Below are 22,688 nucleotides of genomic sequence, written 5' to 3'. Positions count from 1 at the left end.
TTCAATATTACTTTTTTCTGAAGCTGCAACTGCCACATCTACCTAGTTATTGCAGCTATGAGGAAAACGACAACACTATCCTTATTGTGAATGTTAGGATTTTAATGAAACATCAGAGCCATTTTTCAATTTCAAACAGCAGTTTATTAAAGGGAACTGTGCACAGACATGTAACAGGGTGTATACTGATGAAATTGTGTTCTTTAAACTAAAGTACAGATACAGTGTTGAAAATATATGCCTACTTTAACTAATTTATAATTTAAAGAACTTCATATCCACATCAAAAACTTCAAACCGGCAACAGTGAACAACAGTAAAATCACAGTAGTATACTTATTTATTTTAACTAGACCAGATCCAAGCTGTTGGCTTTAATAATGACACATTCTACCGTCATAATAGAGTTAAAATCAGGCTGAAAGGGCTGTTATTAGTTCAAACCAAAGAGATTCATCCCAAAGGAAATTGCTATTAAGAAAGACCCGGGAAAGTAAATTGCTTTATTGTTCCAAGATAAAGATAAGATGTAAATCCACATATGTGTCATGTGAAATGTTGCCTGCTTATGCCTAAAACTGTTAGTCATCTTACATTAATGCATATTTTTGTTCAATATGCCTACTGTGAAACACGGATTTCCACTCCCCATCATCACACAAGTGAAATACTGTTTACAGAAGAAAACTGAGTATATTTGCTGCATAGCTGTCTTATTATTAGTATAGTTCAGAATAATATCATGACAGGCATTATCAAAGTTGCAGAAAAACACAGTTGTACATGTGAATATAAATTACTAAGTGAGTCACAAGGCACTGTCAACTGACCAGTTACCATAGTTACTGAGCTCATGTTGCTGACAATGTCAATGTCCTCACTGAACATACTCTGCAAAGATGAAAGCACCTCTTAGTAGCACTGTAGGCTACTTTACAATGAAACTTCTAAAGTAAGTGAGAGAAAGACCATTTAAGGATATGTGTAATTTTGCAGATCAGGTGCAAGGTGATGCAACAGTGAATACAAGTGAAGCAACACCCTAACAAGGTAACAACATGCCGATACTTCAGGAGAACAGTAACACTGTCAGCTGTTTGGTGTAAATTTGTACTGTAGACAAAAAATAATGAATGTTAAAGACCTTTAAATCTAGCAAGACACAACTACTACCTGTGAGGGGTATATTTAAAAAGTATTTTACAGCTAAAGTTAGAGATGAAAAGGTGGTATAATGAGTCTGTGCATTTAAAAACCCCTACTAAACAGAGCTTAAGCCTTTTGAGAATGAAACACATTTAGAAACATAACAAGTCTGTTGTGTTAGAATAGCTAAATAGTTCTGCACTAAGATAACAGAAGATAAAAAATTAAATATTTGTCAAGGTAAATGTATTGACTATCCATGTTTAGACCCCTGGTTTATGGGATTGAATACTTTTCTGTTGTTAAATCTGCAATATCCCATCTGAATATAAAATCAAATATCCTAATGACATCAGCTGATCAGAAGCACATACAGAGTAATCATACTGTATGTAGCATCAATTAACATGTAGTCTGTGACATTGTGTTTGCACAGCTTATATAAAGCTGCAGTTTACATGCAGATGAGGTGGATATAAAAAAAAATGTCTTACGCTGTTTCAAAGTTCTATGGTAATTAGTCATTTCAGGACAGTGACACTGAGACTGAGCATATTCATTATTTTCATAAAGGTGAGAAGTGCTGATATAGTAAAAATATATATTTACAAATCATTTGAGATATTTCAATGCCCTGAGGTGCAGATACTACGTTCACCCGACACCAAAACCTCATTAATGGACACTTCTTCTGTTAGAAATGAATGAAAAACTCCCTTCTGAAGTTTGCTATAGTCGAATAGAACCTTGTTTTGCCTGGATCGGCTGAAGGTAAGCATTAATGTGGATGATACTACAGAAAAAAAAGCCTTCTGTATCTTGTAAATGGAATGTTAGAAGTGAGTAAACGCTGCCACATTGAAGCAAATTAAAACACCAATGCTGCATCAAGCGATTCTTGCCAAAGGTCGTCACGTAACAGAATGACTCCACAAGTCAGAAACACGGCCCAGATATTAACCCAGAGTATCAAACTGGTATGGCTCATTTGTGGGCAAACAATTGCCTACTTAAATATCCAGCAGACAAACAGCAACATCTAATGGAGTGAAGTTTCTGGTCACCTATCAAGTCCAATATTCACTGGCTTTTTAGCCCTGATTTGGTCCCCCTACTCCTGAGAAAAACATTTGGACCTTTACTTTCCTCACCAGACAGGAGTTTAAATGTTGTACGAGGCTTAACCTTCTCATAGCACTGGTTTCCAATGCTTTCAGTGAGTCTGAGTGACCCTTTACATCCCATTACATGGAGAAATAAGATACAGTTTGTATTGTTTCACAATTTACCATTAACATTCACAACAACTATAACCCTTCCCTGTAACAGCAATTTGGCACCATTTATTTATATAATATTTGATATTAATCTGAACCGTTGAAGGAGCCAGCATGTATGAAGAAAGAAAATAAAACTCCCACTAATCAGCTGATATAAGTGCTGTGGTTACACTGAGTTTTCATAGTCAGCTGGGTGCCATGTGCAGTCCCGTGACAAGCAGCAAGTCAAGCTAAACTCGCTGTGGCAAGTAGAATACAATTAAATATAAGCTGTGCATCCTGTGAAGAGTAAAAATACAATATACATAAATCTTTCTTTTGTCCCAGGGATATGGTGTTGATGGATATCGCAGCATCAAGGTGTGCTGAGATATAAATCACCTGCAGACTAATACCTGTGAATACGAAGCAAAGTTTGGTTAGGGAAGGCTTTATACTAGATGATGTCTTTATGTCATGCCTCTCTGTGTGTGGTGTGTGTATAGAGTTAACCTGTAGTAGTTGGGTTTAAAAGGACCGTTCTTATTCAGGCCCAGGTATTTTGCCTGATCATCAGAAAGCTCCGTCAGGTGGGCATCAAAAGTGGCCAGGTGCAGACTGGCGACATACTCATCTAAAATACAAAGTTAGGATTTAGTAACAAATAGATGCACAAGACTCAACACAGGAAATCTAAATGTGTCTGGGCAGAGCTGTGCTGAGGGCTCACAGCCTGAAAAAGATTACAAGTTGGGGCTAATGATTTTAAATTTCACACACTGAAGGTATCTACAGTTTAAATCCTCACCCATCTTCTTGGGAAGCAAGTACACATCCTGCTTGTAACGTCCCTCAGGCGCATTGTACAACTCAATGAGGGCCAGGGCCTGAACATAAACATGTATAAATAATTAACAATAAAGAAACAGATTATGAACTGAATATGGAGAATCATATGTATACATGATCTTCTGATGACAGATACAATTAAAGACGTGTGTTGTGTATACTATAAATCGCATCTATAAGCAGGAATTTAATTTTTCGTTCATATTTGTTTTTCTTTTATTCTAATAACAATTCAAAAGAAAGGACAACAGTTTGTCTACAGCTGTTACATAAATAAGTGTAGGCTAGTTATTAGTATCAACTTGTTACCTGAGTTGTTGCTGTGATGGACAAGACAAAGGTAGGAACAGTGGAGCAGCTGAGATTAAGGAGACGCCCCTATGGAAAAAAAACATCATGTTAGCAAGAATATATGCTTTAAGAATCAATCAGCTTTAAGTGTTGCTCTTTCAACATAATGACAATTACATTTTAATTAGGGCTGTAAAACGTTTCCTTTTTAAAATCAAGGTTTACATTTTTTTTAATTGTCTTAATTTGAAAATTCATTTTTTGCCGTTTGAATTCAACCCTGCTTTTATTTTGAAAAGGACCTACTGGTCGATCAAAGGTTACAACATTAACTTAACCACAGAAAAAGGAACTCGTCACAGATCAAAACCTAAACGAAAACTAAAGAGGAAGGTAAAAAGTGAAACGTTTTTAAGGTGGATTGGACTTTTGACTCCTCAACTGAGCTCTGTAGGAGTTTACAAAGTGAAACAAGCCATTTAAAGTCACTGTCGTATTGTTATATAAAAAATAGCTGTAGTCGTGAAGTAGTTTTCTAGCAAACAGTTTGCTAAATTTGCAAAAAGTAAAGTCACAGTATGTGTGACATTAGACTAACACAGATCAATTGGGAATAACCGCTGGAATCACTTTTATAACATGCCAGACATCTGTCTGTATTCATCACATATAGCTGACAGTGTTATAAACATAGCCTGTTACCTCAGCCAGAAGAATGACCCTCTTGCCATCAGGCCAAATAACATGATCCACCTGAGAGCGCACCCTCTCCCAGGTCAGCTCAGGGGTCCTAAGACTTGCCTGTGAGAGATGAGAATATCTGTCAGCCTATTGTAGTTTATAAAATGTAAAGAAAATGTTGCTTACACTCCTCTTAGTACATTACTTAACCTCTATATGAACATGTTTATGCTGCATCATGTTTTAAAAAGGGATTGTTAGACTAGTTTACCACATCAATCTCAGTGTTGGAGTGTCCCATGTTGCAGACAATGGAGCCATTTTTCATCCGGTCTAACTGGTCTCTGGTCACCACATTCTTGTTTCCTTCAGAAAAACACGATCATATAATATCAGTGTACTTCATCTGACACACAGGAAGATGAACATATAGGTTCTTATAATCTCACATATATAAAGACTCAAATCTCATAAGTGGTGGCCCCCTTTACGGTTTCACATAAACATACCTGTGCATGTGATGGTGACATCAACCTGGCGAATGACCTCGTTCAGCTTGACCACCCTGAATCCATCCATGCTGTTTGCACACAAGACAAAGAAGCGGTTCAGCATTCAGCCTCATTGAAGACAGTGACAAGCAACTCCATTCAGCTGAGGTTAATGTAGTGGATTTGTATCCAAGCTAGTCATAAATATTCAACAAAACGTGCACTGCTCGAACTGGAAACAAAAAAATCATCCAGTTTATCAAGCTTTAATGAATGATGTAATGAAGCATTTGCAGTTAGAAAAAATAAAATTTACCCGAAGAGGAAAGATAAATATGTTTTACTCAATATGGCAGCCATTTATAGATTACTATAACAAAAACAACCCATATGAAAAAATAACAATTTAGTAAAATCCAGAGCACTTGACATCCTCCAAGTTGTATTATTATTACTATTTAAATCTCTTTTTTTTATCTTATTATTTTGGTATTATATTTATTTTTTTCTTGTGTTTTTTATATCTTATCTTTGTATTTATTTATTATCATTTAGTTTTCTGTGTTGGTTTGAGGTATGAATAAACATGTCTGAGATTTTTTTTTAATCTGTATTTGAAAAAAGAAAAAACCCCAATAAAGACGTTAAAAAAAAAAAAAAAAAAAAAAAAAAAAAAAACGTGCACTGCTCAATGTTATTTACACTGTTGTCTGTCCTGTGTTCATGTTTATTGACATTCAAGACATTCAGTGAAGAGCTGATCCGTGTTGTTAGTCTTCCTCACCAGGCCTGCAGGGCACAGATGGGATCAATTTCTGTAACACAGACGATGGCTCCCAGAGCTTTCAGAGCAGCACAGCATCCTTTTCCAACCTTCAGAGACAAAATGACAAAGCCAGTTATAATTCAAACCTTACGTAGATATGACACTTTGTATTTAAACACAAACCATTTCAATACAAAACCTTTGAGTCTTTGAGTCTTGAACATGATTATCAATCATTGTGCACTACAAACTTAATTAGTGACCATGATTTGTTAATTCAGTTTTCTGTAAATATATATATATATATATATATATATATATATATATATATATATATAAATATCTCTATATAATCCAATGAAAAGCTGTAGCTGTAACATGTCCACTGCCTTTGTATTGTCTGTCACTGCAATGTAATATCATAAATGCTTTTCAAGCCACAGGATTAATGTAAGTGCATAAGAATTATTTTTAAAGTATCTCACCTCGCCATACCCACAAACAACCACCTGTTTGCCTCCAAACATGATGTCTGTGGTTCTCTTCAAGCTGGGGAGGTTAGCGACATCAAATTAGCAAATGCTCATCTGAACGGTACGGTTCCAAAAACAAGCATTACTATCAAGTACTACATGTCCTAAATGACCATTTTATTTCATCTGTTTTTCTGTGACTACACTTCTTGAGGATACATGTACTGTATGTGAAATCAGTGTGTTATTAATATTAAAGAAATTCACAAATCCGATAATGGTATATTAATGACAACATGTAGTATCATTATTCATGCTGGAACACCTGCAACAAGATTTAAGTGTAGAGAATAGCAACACATTGTGGTGAGTGTACAAACGAGCAAAGAAGTAGTTAAAGCTTACCATACTATTTAATGGTTTGATAAGGACGTAAGTGTTGCAGTTATGTTCTCAGACTGTTTCTCGTAGTGTTTCAAAGAGTCCAGAGAGTTTAAAATGTGCACAGTAGAAGAATTAAAACAGAAACAGCTTTTAAAAATGCTACTACAATAGATATAGTTTTAATGATAGGCATAATGCTTATAAGGATTGATTCCAATTCATCTTATTTACTGACATGGGTTTTTCAAGTACAGGCTGTGAAATACTTGGCTCCACTCATGAATGTGTGGGTGAATTCACAGCCGGACTAACTTGCAGCTAGTTTCCATGATACAAGCGAGGGCTTTCGTTGGCTGTTACATTTCTTTTAAACCTCACAGGTCACAGTGAAGCCATCCAAAAAAACAACCTGTGTAGTGTTAAACATCACACAAACCCGGGCTCACTCACCCGTCCAGGATTGACTCTCTGCAGCAGTACAGGTTGTCAAACTTCTGCTTCGTCACAGAGTCGTTGACATTCATGGCAGGTACGCAAAGTTTTCCAGCTTTGGACAGCTGATACAGCCTACAAAGGGGTGAGACATAAGAAACCTTTCTACTTCATGTGTCACTAAATATTTCAAATGAAGCATATATCTACTAAACGTTGAATCACCTGTGAACCCCAGTGACACTCTCCTCCACAATACCCCTGATCTTCTTGAATACATTGGGGTATTTCTTGTACATCCAGTGTGTCAAGTCTCCTCCATCATCAAGGATCTAACAAAGAAGAAAAATAACATTATTCTTCATTTAATGACTGTAAGAAATAAGCCTAATATTTCTCATCACCCTTTGTACACATTAACATTTTTTTTAACAAACATTGAGGTTTGAGAAAGCTGACGCTTATAAAAACGGGTAGTTGAGTCACGCAAGTCTATATCATTAAAAAATCTGTCTTGAGCCCTCACAAAGGTTAAAAAGAAACTTTTCCACATACCGTGTTAGGCTGCCAACCCTCACTGTTGACGCAATGGTCAATGCACCACCAGAAATCATCCTCAGACTCCCCTTTCCAGGCGAATACAGCCACACCTGAAACACAACAGACAATCAATCAAACATCAATAATCACATGTTTGTCTACCAGAGGCTGCCACTAAAAAGGAATATCTCAAAGTAAATGAGGGCAAAGTTAGCTGCACTGTGACACTGAATTACTATTTTTTAAGTCAAATTTGTTGATTTTCACTTTATAATCCTACACAACATATTTGGCAACATTTCATTGAATGCATGATGATGAATATCATTAATAATGTGGGAGCAGGTTGGATAACAGTTTAATGAAAATATGTGCATTGTATACATATAAAGCCTGTAGTAAATGTAATACTGTGTACAGCAATAACTCTCCCCAACAAAAATGCATGCTCTCCTAAATCTGCTGTAAAGCCCTTAGCTTGTCACATCATGAAAAGGTCCACTGTGGTAATATAGTGCATAATTAAACCGTCACATAGCAACCACAGATAAACTTGAGGAGTGCTGTTCCTTCACTAAATGCCAATTCTTATGTGTTCACATTATCTTGAAAGGGCTGATGCTTCAAGACTTTATTTAACATTTCAGAACGTTCACATAGTGAGGAACACCTCTTAATAAGAGAACACTAATCTAATGTTGTCCCACACTCACACTGTGTTAAATCACATCACTGTGATTGTAATCAAGTGCAAGGGGTAAAAACTGTTCCTAAATATGTGTGTGGTTTATTCTCTGCATTATGGGATTCCAGGTTAAGTGAGTCATGGGGTTTAAGCTCATGTAACCACTGTGACAAATATCTGGTTTAGTAATGTGCCATGATTTGAAATGGGAACAAAGGATAAACACAGTGATCCCCCAAATTTTAGAGAGAGTTACCTCTGTATGATAGGCTGACCTGTCTTTAATTCTCTTCCTAAAACATACTTTTAATCCTTGGCTTTTTACTCAGTAAAGGTTTTTCTTCTTAGTTTTATTTTGTCCTTTTGCTTTTATTCTTTAATTTCCCTTGTTATCTTTCCAACGAGTCTCTGTGTTTAATTGGATTGTGCATTTCTTTAAAAGTGCTTTACACTTTAATAAATGTGGATTTGTAGCTCCCCTCCTCTGCTGGAAATCTTACCGGTCTCTGACAGAGCAGCAGCCACTTCATTCTGTGTGGAGTATATGTTACATGCAGTCCAACGGCACTGAGCCCCCAGAGCCACCAGAGTCTCAATCAGCACCTGAAACACACAGGTGAGAAAGCGTAGAAGAGGAATTGGCCCTGCTCAGTCTCAAATAGACCAACTACTTATAATTAAGGATTACAATCTAACATGTTTGTGTTGTTTCCGCCTCACTGTTTAAGTCTGTTACAAACTTTATTTGACTCAGTGGGATTTGCTGCTGGTTGATGTTTGACAAGTTGCAGATAAAACACACAGCCAACTGTTCATCTCCACAACACATTAAATACATTAAGATTCAGGTAGTTAGAGAGTAGAGTTACATAAAAAAGTCCTGTTTGAGGCACTGGATAGCCTAGCAGTTATGGCGCGTGTCCTATATATGGAGGCTACAATCATCATCGTCAAAGCAGCCATGGGTTCAAATCCGACCCCGGCCCTTAACTGCATGTCATCCCCTACTCTCTCCTCAGAACGTTTCCTGTCTCTCTTCAGCTGTCTTATCCAATTAAGGCAAAAATGGCCAAAAATATAAAACTTAAAAAAAAGCTAGACAGCAAGTGGTGGAAAAACTGTGAATAAAAATGATTTAAAAAATCCCTTTCTGATTAAAAAGCAGTGCCAAACTTTAGCTTGAAGCTAACTTTAGAGAGGACTTACTGCAGTCTGGGCAGTGATGTGAGTGCAGCCCACAATTTTGGCACCTGCCAATGGTTTCTCACTTTGAGCTCTCTTCCTCAGTGAGATCAGAGCTGACATATCTGAAAAACAAGACAACATGAAAAAAAGGACTAATGAGAAAGACAGCATGGTGAAAAAGAATCCAACAGCTCCTCTCAGCAGCAACTGACTCATTTTAAACAGAAACATAAAAAATTCTATAAATACACTCTCCAAAAATGTCTTAATTACAATGTTCTGACTATTGGTTTTAAATAAATAAAAGCATGCAGGATCTTTTACATCTAAGTAAAATGGTGAAATGATTGTCTATGCTGTGTTTCACCTTGTTCTGCAATCTCGATCTCACGTCTGCCAAATTCAGCCTGTTTGATGTTCTTGACACAGAAGTCGCTGCTGCCTTTGGAGTTCACCTGAGTTTTGTCCCGAGGGGAAGTCTCATCATCCGAGCTATCTGTGTATGACGCGGCTGTTAGGAAATGTTTTATTTTGTTAAACACAATTAATCAAAGCCAGTAAGGGGCAAACAGAAAACATAAGACGATGTCCAACAGTGTTTTATATACTGAGCAATTAAGAATATAAAACAAACCAAAATGGTTCTATGAGATTAGAGCTCCATCGTCACCATCTTTCTTTACTTTTCTTGCTGCGATCTTAATGTCAGTACTGTATTTACTCCTCCACATGCTATAAGAAGCATGCCTGCATGGTATTAAAGCCGACTTTATGGAGAGTGATATTGAACTCTGGTGAATACACGTCCGGCTGTCCCTCCTTCCTACCAGAGCTGTAGCTGTCGGTGGATGACTGTGAGATAGAGCGGGACAGCGAGCGGCGTCCGGTCTTGGTGGGAAACCTGCTGAACTCCTGCTTATCCTCCACAAACTGGATTTGCTTAAAACAAAAAAAAGGAACATTTTAAATCCTGTTATTTTATCATTTGAGGGTTTCAACTGATTTCCATTGGAAACAACATCTAGCCATAAAACAAAGCTGAGATCTCATTATGGTCCAGCTGTGGGGTTGACTCTTTGTGTTTCTATCTCAACATATTTTTAACAGCCTAACCTTTACCAGAATTTGACATTTTTTTATTTAACAATATGACAATCCTGCTCAAACTAGTACGCTTATATTTCTGTATCTATAAAAATAGATGTCCTGCTTGCAGATCAACAGACATCTGGCCATCAAAATGAGACAGATGTTCCTAAACTAAGCTGCCAAAGCCATTTTTTCATGTTCTGGCTAGTCCAATTTTTCTCATGATTGTGAAATGATTGTGAACATCCTCTCAGTTTCCCACAGTTTCTCTGTTTCGCTGTGTCCCAAATTATTTCTGCTAATTGCATTTCCAATATGTCATGTTGTGTTAATTCACTTTCTTAGGCATTACTTTGCAGTATCACCTGTGAAATATAATAAACATCGCAGTGCCATATTCATATTGTGTTATAACCACCATCAACTTGTAGCGTGTAGCACGGGCGCGTCTGAACAGTTGAGCAACTTCCACAACTATAGATCATTCCTTCTTAGAGGCCTGCTTGTTTTGCCATCTCACCACTGATACTTGTTTTTCTATTTCAATTCAGCCTGTTGTAGTTTTGACCCTTCTTTATTTTTCAACCTCCAAATGTGACGACAACACACAAAGGTTAACTTGTGAAGGTATGTCTTTGTTTTAGAGGAGAGAACTGGCATTTTTGCTCCCTGTAGCTTTATGCATGGTCAGCTAACTTTCTATCACTGCTGTCATCTGGTTTTTTTTCTGACAAGGAACTTGCATGCATGTAAGCAACAATAGTTAGTGAGAAAAATCTGCAGTGTGCTGTAACGTTATCTTTTCACATTCAGTGTAGCGAGTCAAGGAATGGAGAAGTGGACGGGAAGACCACTACACCTCACTGCTTGTTTTTGTTTTTGACATTTCCTTTACCAGATGTGTTCAATCTTTTCTGTCTCTGTGGAAATAAAATTAAATACAAAAAGAAGCTCTGTTATAAACAGTCCGAGTCAGAGAAAATTAGTCAACACGCTGCAGTGAGAGTAAGAAGAACGTCTCATTAGAGAATCCTTCTCTTCATCTCTGAATGAGAATCAGGTTCTTTACTCTGTGATGGACTCAGTCTCTGATTTCTGAGTTGAGGCCTGATACTGAAAATCATCCACATACCAGGGAAAAGAACTTGGCAACAAAGAACAATGTGAAGCTGTTTTCATGAGCTTAAGGTGACAAGACACCACATATTTTAGCCCAGGACAGAACAGGGTGTGTTGAGTGTCAGAGTCCCAAAGCTGGACATATTCATATTCAGACCCTATACAGTATATAAGAAGAGGACAAAGAAAACCTGATGTTTTCAGATCTTGAGTTGGTTGTTATAAAGTTGTTGTTTTTTTTAGCAAGAAGTGACCATATTGGCAAAAGGATGGAATCGCAAGGGGTTAGCAGCACGCCCTATGTCCTCAGCTCACAGTAGCTTGGTTGGCGAGGTTCAGCTTTATATCACAGAAACTGTGTTATTCATTGGGATTCTAATTTTTGGCAAGAAAGAAACAGCCTGTAAACAACAAATATTCAATGACAACATATAATTTAAATAATTTGATTATTTAGACAGTAGAGTTTGCTGGCCGTTCTACGTGTGGCACTTTAGGCTTCACAATCTTAGAGCTTCTTCTATACAGTCTAAGATAATATGAAACTTATGTTACATCTGATTTCAGAATGAAAGAGAAAAGTTACAGTTTTGAGATTTTATGTGACATGTTGAGTTGAGTTTAAGCATCTGTTTACTATGATTGTGTGTATTAACGTTGTGTTTAATGTTTCAATTGGCTAAAAGATCAATTCCCCCTGTTTGAAACTAAATTCACAGTTTAAATTTCAGGTGAATCTGGCTCAGATGCTTAAATGTATTTTGAATATTACTTGGACAAACATTATTTAGCAGGGCATGACAGATAACTGCTTTTTAAAACGTACATAAACTTCTTCATAGAACAACAAACTTTGCATCTGCTGCTAGCTGCTCTTGCGGTGTATCTTTTTATAGTTTGCATGTGTGCTTTGCATTGTACAGTATTTTGCAAAAGGAGACAAAGTCATTATCATTCAAGCTTACTCAGTTAAATGGGTAATCATTGATAAGCTCATTACTTAACATTCAGTCTAAATATTAACTACAGGACATAATAGTGCAACTAAACATCTGTAGCATAACACCTTAACATGTGCTAACATTAATAAATGTCTAACACTGGGTTTAGAGCACAGCAAACAATCCTCTTTTTTTAGTGTCAGCCTAACCTTTCTCTCTGTGTTTCAGAAAAACACCATGAATTATTTCACATTTATTCTGTTAGTGCGCTGAAGAGAAGCACACTATTTATAACCCCTCATTATGTCTATGATGAAATCCACACTGATGATTTGTAGGCTTTATTCCTATCAGGGTTATACAAAATAACTTGTAAATGATGTAATACTATGACCTGTGTTATTTATGGGTTCTTGATGACATCTATTGTTAATCACCCTTAACAAATGTGACCTAAAGCTTGCATCTATATCTGAGGATTTGAATCACATTTCAAATTAAAAGTTTTCAATAAAAAAGTTTTGAAAATGTCACATTTTTATAGTTATATCTCTTCACAAAGAGAGAAAAAAGAAATTCATAATGAGGCAACCAGGCTGAATAAATTGTTAAGATGAGGGTGTTGACGGATTCAAACACACAGATTCACTTAGCGGTCAGTATAGGAACACCTTTTAAATAATAATGGAGTCAAACTCAAAAGCCCAGCAATAAATAATGATGTCAGGTTTTTAATGTGTAGCTCTGCAGAAGATGTCTTTAGTGACGTGTTGATCCAACTGTGCTCACTTTAAAGGTTTGTTTGTGCTGCTGTTGAATTGTGTAAAACTTATCAAAAAGATGTTTCTATTACTAGATCAGATGTTTTCATTTTGTCCGAAACCTGTGTTCATCAGTCCAACTGAAATGAGGTGTGCCAATGCATTTAGTTTTTAAATCCCCAGGAACTCAAGGTGAAATTCTTCCTTGTTCCTTGAAGGTGTGCGTAAACATTGTTCTTTTGTTAGAGTTACAAGAAGGAAATCCTTCTGTTTCCTTGAGATGGACAAAGTTAGGAAATCAAGCATATAGCCTAGCCTATATGAAACTGATTGACCTCGGAGAACAAACTGTAAGAGAAATGGAACTGCTTTATATGAATACTCATTTGGACAATAGTAATATGACACATGTGGCTATTCATAGATAATCTCCTATTGCTTTATTACACTTCGAGTGCAACCTGCCTGCTCAAAATGTCTCTCCTCTCTCACAACCTTGAGGAAATAAATAAATAGCCTACGTTTTGAATAATGCAGGATTGGTAATATAGACATATAGCCTATAACATGCTAACATTAAAAACTATCGACAATAGGCTAATTGATGCGCATTGAGGTGCACAACGAAAGCCCTCGCTTGCATTGACCAGAGTGTGGTTAAATTCAATTGCACAGTGTTTTGTTCAGTGGTCTTACCTTCTTCACCGGCTTGTGAGTGGGCACAGCGCTGAAGGCGGACGACAGCTCTCCCATGTTCATTTCACTATTCTTGCTTACGGTCATGGCTGAATATTTTTCCGCTACGTTTTCGCTTTCTTTCACATCTTTGCTTGCCTGCTTCACCACCTCCAACTTAGCATCTCCTTCCGATTCTGACATATTGATGGTGTCTTTTTTAAACGTACCTGGTCTAATATTCAATAACTTGTCGGGTCTGCTATGACAGCAACGTCACACACTTTAATGATGTCCTCTCTGCTTGCAGGCGACAACAGGCGGAAGAGCTTTGAACGGGAAACTGAAAACCCTGAAAAACAGAGAGCTGCCGCGATAATTTAGTAACTGACTGACTAATGTTTGTCATAAATGTCTGTTATGGTGCGCGGAGTGACGCTGTGTCGAGTCCCTGCTTAGCTCAGCCGTCACCTGGCTGAGTTACTTTGGAGGCGGTAACCGACCACCGACAGACAGGGGGCGTTCCATATGACCTGCTGCGTTCACGGGAAATTGGACATCTGGATTATTGTGCCCTAATATTTACAGTCTATGATTGTGCCCTGATGTGACTGTTCTTGCCCAAATGTAGTGTACAATAATGTAGCGTTAATAATAGGCATATTATCTGCTGTGCAAGCAGTTTTGGTAGTCCGTTGAGTAGCCTAGGCTTTCTTACTGTTAACGCACACATGATAGGTTACAATACGCCTACTGTTCTAGTAAATTGTCGTAAAAAAGACTGAGAATATGTTTTCCCTGGAAGACACGTCTTCCTCACTTGAAGTTTAAAGTAAAAGTAAACTTATTTTTCGATGACATCATGCTTAGTCCGCATTCAGTTCAACCGTGGAAAACTCGTCAAAACTGGTGTCTATGGGGAAAAACCCGTAGTGATATTGAATAAAGTAGGCTATGTTAGTGGAGAAGCGTGAAACCCTGCAGTGTTTTTTGGCCTGGGGCACCTATGCAGAGATAAAACAGGCAATCCCCAGTAGTTATGAACGCAGCATTAAGCTCATTGGAATCCTCATTCAGCACGCATGCTCTCTTATACTGACTCGAGCTTTTGAAATAAACATAACTTCACTCCATTAAAAGTCGGCTGTCACGACACAGGATGCTTCTGGGAAAAGTTTTTTTTATTTTTTTATTTCTTAAAACAGAATATCAGACACACAACCATGTCTGGCACAGCAAGTTCTGAAACGTGTCCGTAATAGACTCAGCATTAGTTCAAGCTCGTTTGCCTTAATAAATAAACGCTTTTCCCGGCTCATTCACAAATTGTTGCTATTCAGTTTAGTGATACGCATCATTTAATTCCAGGGTGCATGTGGGTCGGAAAGAAATTGTGCTCTGTAGCCTACAAATGGTACAGCAAGCAACCTGACAAAGCAATAAGCACATGGACCTAAAAAGAAGAGAAAGACGGTTAGAGTTATAAACCAGCCGGTTGCATTAAGGCTCTGATAGGATGAGTAGAAGACAAACAGATCATCCTTCATCCAGATGCCTGTCCTCATTTGGCACCTCCTTAAATCCTAGTGCCCATGATCTTCCACAATAGTTGCAAGGGGATGAGGTGAGGACAGTATGTTTGAGAAAATTAGGCAACTGCTTTTGCTCAGTTTATGAAATTGGCATAAAAATGTAGGCTAATAGTAATTTAGCATATACATGCTTAATGTTAGAGCTCTATTTTCAGGATAAAGATCATTGATTTCCCACTACAAAGTTGTAACTGAGTTGTTTATCAGCCCATTACCAAATCTATAATTTAGGTAAAGAATATCCACAAGGGACCTATTGAATTGCTTTTATCTGACAGTATAGACAGATGTAACCTTCTGGGGAACGCGTTAGGGTCAAATTTGTAAAAGCAGACAATGTGTTGGTTTTCTTAGATTAAGTTAGTGAAATACAAAACTGGATGAAAAACCAGGGTAAAGATGCCATCAAATAACTATCTGTCATGCCATTAAATTGATAGTTTTCAGATAATGTAGCCTAATGAAAGTATACACAATCAGTTGTAAAAAGAGCAAGGATAGCATTTGATGGCATACTGCACAACTTACCAAAATAAGCCTTTGAGTACTGTCAGAATGGCAGAACTTAATGCTTTGATAGTTCAATCAACTTTGTTTTAAGGTAATAGACTAGCTGGACTTCAGTTTAGATAAGTGTCTGAATCAAAGTGTCATTAAGCTTGCAAGCTATACACACTTTAAACACGTGACATAACACAGACATACAACACAACAAGGGCTATTTGGGCTATTTGGCTTCATTGATATTTGGGTGGCAACTAATCTGGACATAATGATTGTTTGGCCCAGGGGTGCCAGGGGATCTGATTGGCCAACCCTAGCGGCCACCCTAGAAATAAAATAATGATTGCAGATTTGCCTTGTCAGAGAACTTCTGTAAAAAAAAAAAAAATACACTATCTGGGCTGTGTTGGAGGCTGCGAGTGGCTTTCTTGCAATTCAATGTAGCACTTTTCCTCTCATTAGATATTTTAGAAATACATATTTTTAAGCCCTTAAAGAATTAAGTATATACATTTATATGTTCCACTCAGTTGTGTTACTTTTCAGAGTCAATTTTTATAAAGTAACATGTTTTAAAGTCCTCATAAAAGGAACTTTGAAAATATGTAACTGCTGTGTCGGGTGTCTTTCCTACTGAAACGGGATAGAACCAATCACAATAAGGCAGGACATAATGTTGGGATGAATTTGATTGGAGCATTCGCTTCAACAAAGCTCTTAGATAATTAGTAAACGCCACTGAGTGCAGGATGAGTCAACAATTACAGTCTAGTAGTCTGATTACAGATTTTTTGTAATTACAGATTTTTTTCCTCAACTGTTTATAGGTTTTTGTTTAAATGTCACATATATTTTTATCCCTGCACAGGTTATGTACATTTCTTGTATAAATCTATTTTTAATTGCACAGTTTAAGTTTGATTCATCTAGGGGTATTATTTAAATCTTTTTGGGGGTTTATATATATGTATGAGAGGGGGGCGTCAGTTTTGTGGTTAATTTGTAACAAATGTTTAATGTCATGTACGTCTTTGTAACCTGCTACTGGATGCTTTGAATTTCCCTCGGGATCAATAAAGTATCTCTCTCTCTCTCTCTCTCTCTCTCTCTCTCTCTCTATCTAACAGACGTTTTACACGTTTTTATATTATAGGCTAGAGTCAGATGGTTTCAGCCCTTTATTTTGATTTGGTTTCTTTTTATTGGTATTATTACAACTTTGGATTGTAATATTATATAATTTTGTTTAACTATTCTTGCTCGGTATTTGTATTATATGTCTTCTTTTTGTTGCTGTTTTCAGATTGTACAATGTAAAAGATTTTTTGAAGAAAAAACAACACACACACACACACACACACACACACACACACACACACACACACACACACACACACACACACACACGCACACACACACAAAGTCGGAACAGCGCCACAACCCAATGACTGTCATGCTGTGGCCAAAGATGGTAACGCAGTGTAACGCACCCATTTTAGAGTGTGCGTTTGATAATGAATACCAGCTCAGCACGCTATTCTTCCATTTAAAGTTCTGAACGAAATTCACAAATGTATCAGAAATATTTCTCACTTATTAAGGTGACGTGAAGCACTTGTGATATGAATTATCTTTTTGCAGAAGGCAAGAGAGGCATACACACTGATACTCACTAACCCCGCCCTCCCGGGAGCAGCGACCTGGTTTTCCCACTGACAAAGGTGGCTTATTTGCCGTCACGCCATTTTCCTTCGACGACCGAGAGGAACAAACCAGCGAGGGAAGTGCGTCCTGTCTCAACTGTGATTGTATAAGAAAAGAGGTATGCTGGAACACATTTCATGTTTGTGATTCGTTGTAGAACTGTGGAAGAATCACATGTTTAAATTCAATAATCGTGGTGCTGTGTGCCTTTGTCTATATTGTTTGATATGTGTGTGTTAGCCAAATGCTGCTACTGAACACTAGGCCTCAGGATGCGACAGCCATTTTAGCTGCCGTTAGCTACATTAGCTTCAAGGTGTCGAATCAAAGTTTGAGCACGAAAACATTTAATTCAAAAACACGATATTGGTACAGTGTTAGCGTACAGATAAATAATAGTATAACAGTATTTTTAAACATACCTAGGGGCTGATGTATAGTATATGAATACTATAAAACACATGTTACAAGGACATGGTTAGCACAACGTTAGCCTGCTAGTCAAACAGACATGTCGGCCAAAGACCCCTTTTCAGTTCTGAAGCATTTCAAAAAGACTAAATCATTATAGGATAATCAGTTTTATTGTCTCATGCATCCATTTGGTTGCTTAATCTTTGAATAAAAATGTGGTGTATGAACCTAACTTACACAATTCCAGCTGTAGATATGGAAGCATTATGTTTTCCCATTATTATCTGAGTTAATAACCAATTTCCTTTCTTTGTTCATCATTTTGCAGGATCCGTCATGCATCGTGACTGTCCGCTTGACTGCAAGGTCTATGTTGGAAATCTGGGCAACAATGGGAACAAAACAGAGTTGGAGAGGTCGTTTGGCTACTATGGTCCTCTCCGAAGTGTTTGGGTGGCCAGAAACCCTCCTGGTTTTGCCTTTGTAGAGTTTGAAGATCCAAGAGATGCAACTGATGCAGTGCGTGAGCTCGATGGACGGTAGGCTAAAATCTCAACCAACGACTAAACATGTCAATAAGCATTCAAATGAATCACTCATAGCACTAAAGGTACAGTGATTTTAAAAAAGGGGTCTGCTTGTTTTGTAGCAATTTGTGTGGTTGCCGGGTAAGAGTAGAGCTGTCAAACGGTGAGAAACGCAGCCGAACCAGAGGCGCTCCCCCTTCGTGGAGCAGACGTCCTCGAGGAGACCGAGATGACTACAGGCGGCGGAGCCCTCCAGCAAGGCGAAGGTGACACATGAGTTTATTTTGCATTGGCCAGTAGAGACACATCTTGTGATTTATACATTTCTGTGACTTACTGATTCCATCCTCCGATCCACAGTATTAGAGAATTGCTTATGTTTCTCCAGTCTTGGTATAGTGTTAGTCTTCTCGATTTAGTATACACTTGTGATTGTTACTATTCCTAATGCTTATATATGTGTGTGTGTGTGTGTGTGTATATATGTATGTGTGTGTGTGTGTGTGTGTGTATATATATATATATATATATATATATATATATCTATCTTGTGCAGGTAGCTGAACTGGTTCATAACCAAAATCTGAAAAACAAAATTTGACCAGGTATCTAGTGCAGCATTTCTACTTGAAATGCATCTTAAAATCTGAACTGCAAGACTCAAACATCTTCTTCAGGCACTAATTATTTCTTCTAAGGGGACATTTTTAGGTACACATTCAATGTGTTAATATTTTACCTGCTCTTAAATGGCAGAAGTCTTCCAATGTTGGAAGAAACTGTTAACTTAACTTTTGGGGGGGATTTAAGTGCCAAATGTGATGAATTTTTTCGTTTTGTTTGAGGATGCTTTTTATTTTTCATCTATATTAATAAGAATGAAACCCGTTGCAGAGCCACCACCATGCCTCTTCTCACCACCCTCTGAGTCAATCAACTAGTCCTCTTTCAGCATCATGTGACTGCTGACCATCGTGCCCCAATCAGCTTGGCTGGTGCTGTCACATGACCAAGGCATGGCCAGTCGTCAGGTTGCACCAACCCATTGGTTCCTCAGCATGCCCTACTCAACCTCCTCCTCCTTCAGCCTAAACCCAAACGGCAGCGGCCCACCTCTCATTCCCGACCAATCAGCGTATTACGTACTCAAATGTCTACAACCTACCAACAGCAGCCTTCGGCTAACCAATTAAAGCAGGAAAAAAGCCACAGCCAGCCCCCATCTGCCTGCCACCTAATCACCTTGCAGCATCTGGCCAGTCCTATTCAGCCAATTCTACCTACCCGGCCGACAGTCTGCCTCCCTTTCGTCATATCTAGCTTGTTGAAAACCAAAAATACTAGTAAGTTTTCCTGCTTCATTCAGTACACTGCTGATATCAGTTATGAAAGTGAAGAGACAGGTGGTTTCAAAAGGTTATTCTTTTAAATTATTTGCACCAGACTTGAGATTTCGTTTATAAACAAACATTTAGTATGTCTTTTGGGGCTCTGAGCAGAATAATAAAGCCATACAAATCAAACCTCCTCTCAACCCCCCACTGAATATCAAAAGGTGTTTTTTTTCTCTCCTTTTTGTGCTGTATGGTTGGTTATAGCAGATTATAAGACTTATACTCAGTGACCAATACATTTTTGTTTCTAGCTTTTTATTCCTTAAGTGCAGTGGACAAGTTTCATACAGATGGTGGCCTCTGAGTGTATTCCCACACTAGTTCATAGCACAGTATAATCAACTAAATGGAGGGCCAGAGTTTGCTTATGAGCTCCCTTTGATTATTTCATAAGCTTTAATGCTGAGGCGCCATGAAAGTTTTTCACACTAACCATAGAGCACATTCTTCTCTACCACTTTGCACGGGTACATTTATTAAGAGATGCCTAAGGCAATGTGGGATAGGTGAGTAATGGTTCCTAAACACATTCCATCTTTATGCACTCTGTCCATTGCAAGTTAGATGTTTTCTTTGTCTTATTAAGATGATTATGTTCCTGAAATCCACTCAGGTCTTTTAATTTTTGGGTTGCTGAGATAGACAAAGGGCTGTGTTGAAGGAGGCCCGTTTAAGAAAAGGATTAAAAACAGTGTGGAGCTCTACGGGGGATCAGTTTCCCTGTGTTTGTTCTTAACGTGTCTGTATTTTCCCTGCGCAGATCCCCACGCAGGAGGAGCTTCAGCCGCAGTCGCAGCAGGTATGTCAAATTACAATAGCTACCTAAAAAGCTTGAATCTTAAGGGATAAGAATTCTGTTTTCTTGCATGTCATATTGTTAAGATGTACCGTAAAATCCGGTGTATAAGACGCACTTTTAATACCTATTTTTCGTCTTAAAAGTTGGCTACGTCTTGTACACCGGTGTGACCAATATACCAGTATAAAATACTGAAACACGTGCCGTCATTACCGCGGTTGACGTGATTAAAAAGCCATCCCCATTCATTGTGTATTGAAAGCTGAGTGCACGCTGTGCAGCCTGTGCTGGGAAAGCACAGGGCAACACAGACCAGGCTGGCTGCACAACTTTTTCCACATCTTTTCTTCCTCACGAGGTCATAATCATGCATTAAAACAGTGGTATATTGTTCCGTAAATAAACCTTGTGGAGTGTTCTTTTGATTGAAAGAGTGTTAAAGATTGACCAGCGGAGTCAGGCAGCGTGACTTGCAAGCTAGCAGGTCTGTGCCTCTGCCAACTTTCCCTGCAGGCTGAGAGCTCGACTACCGTACTGTAGCTAGTAGGAGCGCAAACTCCCGAACGTGAAAACAGATGCAACTAAAAGAACGACACAGCTGTACAGAAACTGCACGTTGTAGACATTGCTGAACACAATATAAATCCTAACATCCTCAATTGGCTACAACTGGTCTAGTCTCTACTAAGCTCAACTGAACTCACTTACAAGCTTAGGTACATGGCAGACCACAGCCTGTATCCTAAATCTGTACTGGTTATCCTAGCCATATTCTAGTAGTCCTGCATCCATCATCATTTAAATACTGTGGTTGTTCTTTTACAGGTCTTTCTCCAGAGACAGGAGGAGGGAGAGGTCCCTGTCTCGGGACAGGAACCATAAACCTTCAAGGTCTTTTTCACGATCAAGGAGGTACTGATATCTTTTTAACATCAGTCTTTGTGTTGTAACATGTTATTTTAATGTAAATTAAATCAGCCTGTGACGCGAGGACACTGCGTGTGTGTGTTTCAAAAAATCTTTTACATTGTACAATCTGAAAACAGCAACAAAAAGAAGACATATAATACAAATACCTAGCAAGAATAGTTAAACAAAATTATATAATATTACAATCCAAAGTTGTAATAATACCAATAAAAAGAAACCAAATAAAAGGCTGAAACCATCTGACTCTAGCCTATACTGTAAAAACGTGTAAAACGTCTGTTAGATACTTGATCCCGAGGGAAATTCAAAGCATCCTGTGTGTGTGTGCGCGCGCGCCCCCCCCCCTCTGATAACTACAAAAATGTCTCTTCCTTCCCCACAGCCGCTCCAGGTCTGCAGACAGGAAGTAGAGCAGCGTCTGTCAGGAGTAAAGGGAGCTGAGATGAACGGTTTTACATGCATGGCCGTTTCATGTGATGGATGATTTAAACGTGACCAATGTGGTCATTTTTGTGTTGAGTTTTTTTTTTTTTTTTTTTTTTTAAACTATCAAGCATTTTAGTCCCTCTCCCCCTCTCTTGTTTATAGAACATTTTCAAACACATCAAGTGGGTGTGTACAGGTGTGAAGTCACATCCATCTCATCTGTCCTGAAACAGTTGTGCCACCCAGCATTCCAGTTCACCAGTTAATCTCGAAAGAGGGTTTTTGTTTTGTCAATGAATGTACTGTGTAGTTTCACTTAGTGTTAGTACCTCGTTTTTTTTCCATTGTGTAAACGCCAGCAAATTTTTTAAAATTTATTTTTAAAGGGTTGGGATGATTTACAACGAGTCCCTCCTATTTGATTGTCTATAAATCCAACCGTTTTTCAATGTGCTACTTTCTTACTTCATACTGAAGGTTTCTGTCAGTTTGTTGGTTGGTTGTGATAAATGCACCCCTAATTCAAGATGCAAAACTTTAATGAGCATTGAGTTAAAAGAAGGTGTAGTCAACACAAATGATATTTTTGTCTTTGAAGTTTTTCTTTTTTTTTCTTTGTTTGATACTCTGT

At 38.0% G+C, this 22,688-nt stretch overlaps 2 protein-coding genes across 3 annotated transcripts; one reads left to right on the top strand and one right to left on the bottom strand.

Annotated features, from left to right (window-relative positions):
• Window positions 1–121: 121 nt before the first annotated feature.
• LOC109990108 (S-adenosylhomocysteine hydrolase-like protein 1) lies at window positions 122–14,264 on the bottom strand. Of its 2 annotated transcripts, none has more exons than XM_020642097.3 (17): window positions 13,789–14,264; window positions 10,010–10,121; window positions 9,550–9,693; window positions 9,204–9,304; window positions 8,498–8,600; window positions 7,328–7,422; window positions 6,998–7,104; window positions 6,791–6,907; window positions 5,969–6,032; window positions 5,502–5,590; window positions 4,736–4,806; window positions 4,498–4,592; window positions 4,248–4,346; window positions 3,564–3,632; window positions 3,214–3,292; window positions 2,919–3,039; window positions 122–2,821 (listed from the first exon to the last, which is right to left on the bottom strand). In XM_020642097.3, the coding sequence occupies exons 1-17, from the start codon at window positions 13,969–13,971 to the stop codon at window positions 2,815–2,817; spliced, it is 1,656 nt and encodes a 551-aa protein (XP_020497753.1). In that variant the 5' UTR covers window positions 13,972–14,264; the 3' UTR covers window positions 122–2,814. The 2 variants fall into 2 exon arrangements, with proteins under 2 accessions (XP_020497753.1, XP_020497754.1); XM_020642098.3 differs by having other exon boundaries at window positions 9,550–9,678; window positions 13,789–14,263.
• A 3,266-nt stretch (window positions 14,265–17,530) lies between these two features.
• On the top strand, window positions 17,531–22,177 carry srsf3b (serine and arginine rich splicing factor 3b). Its single transcript, XM_020642109.2, has 6 exons — window positions 17,531–17,685; window positions 18,310–18,520; window positions 18,631–18,774; window positions 20,663–20,701; window positions 21,527–21,613; window positions 22,014–22,177. The coding sequence occupies exons 2-6, from the start codon at window positions 18,318–18,320 to the stop codon at window positions 22,039–22,041; spliced, it is 501 nt and encodes a 166-aa protein (XP_020497765.1). The 5' UTR covers window positions 17,531–17,685; window positions 18,310–18,317; the 3' UTR covers window positions 22,042–22,177.
• The last annotated feature ends 511 nt before the right edge of the window (window positions 22,178–22,688 follow it).

This window comes from Labrus bergylta, chromosome 5, assembly GCF_963930695.1.
Source record: "Labrus bergylta chromosome 5, fLabBer1.1, whole genome shotgun sequence".
NCBI lineage: Eukaryota > Metazoa > Chordata > Actinopteri > Labriformes > Labridae > Labrus > Labrus bergylta.
This window is presented reverse-complemented; position numbering and strand designations above follow the sequence as displayed.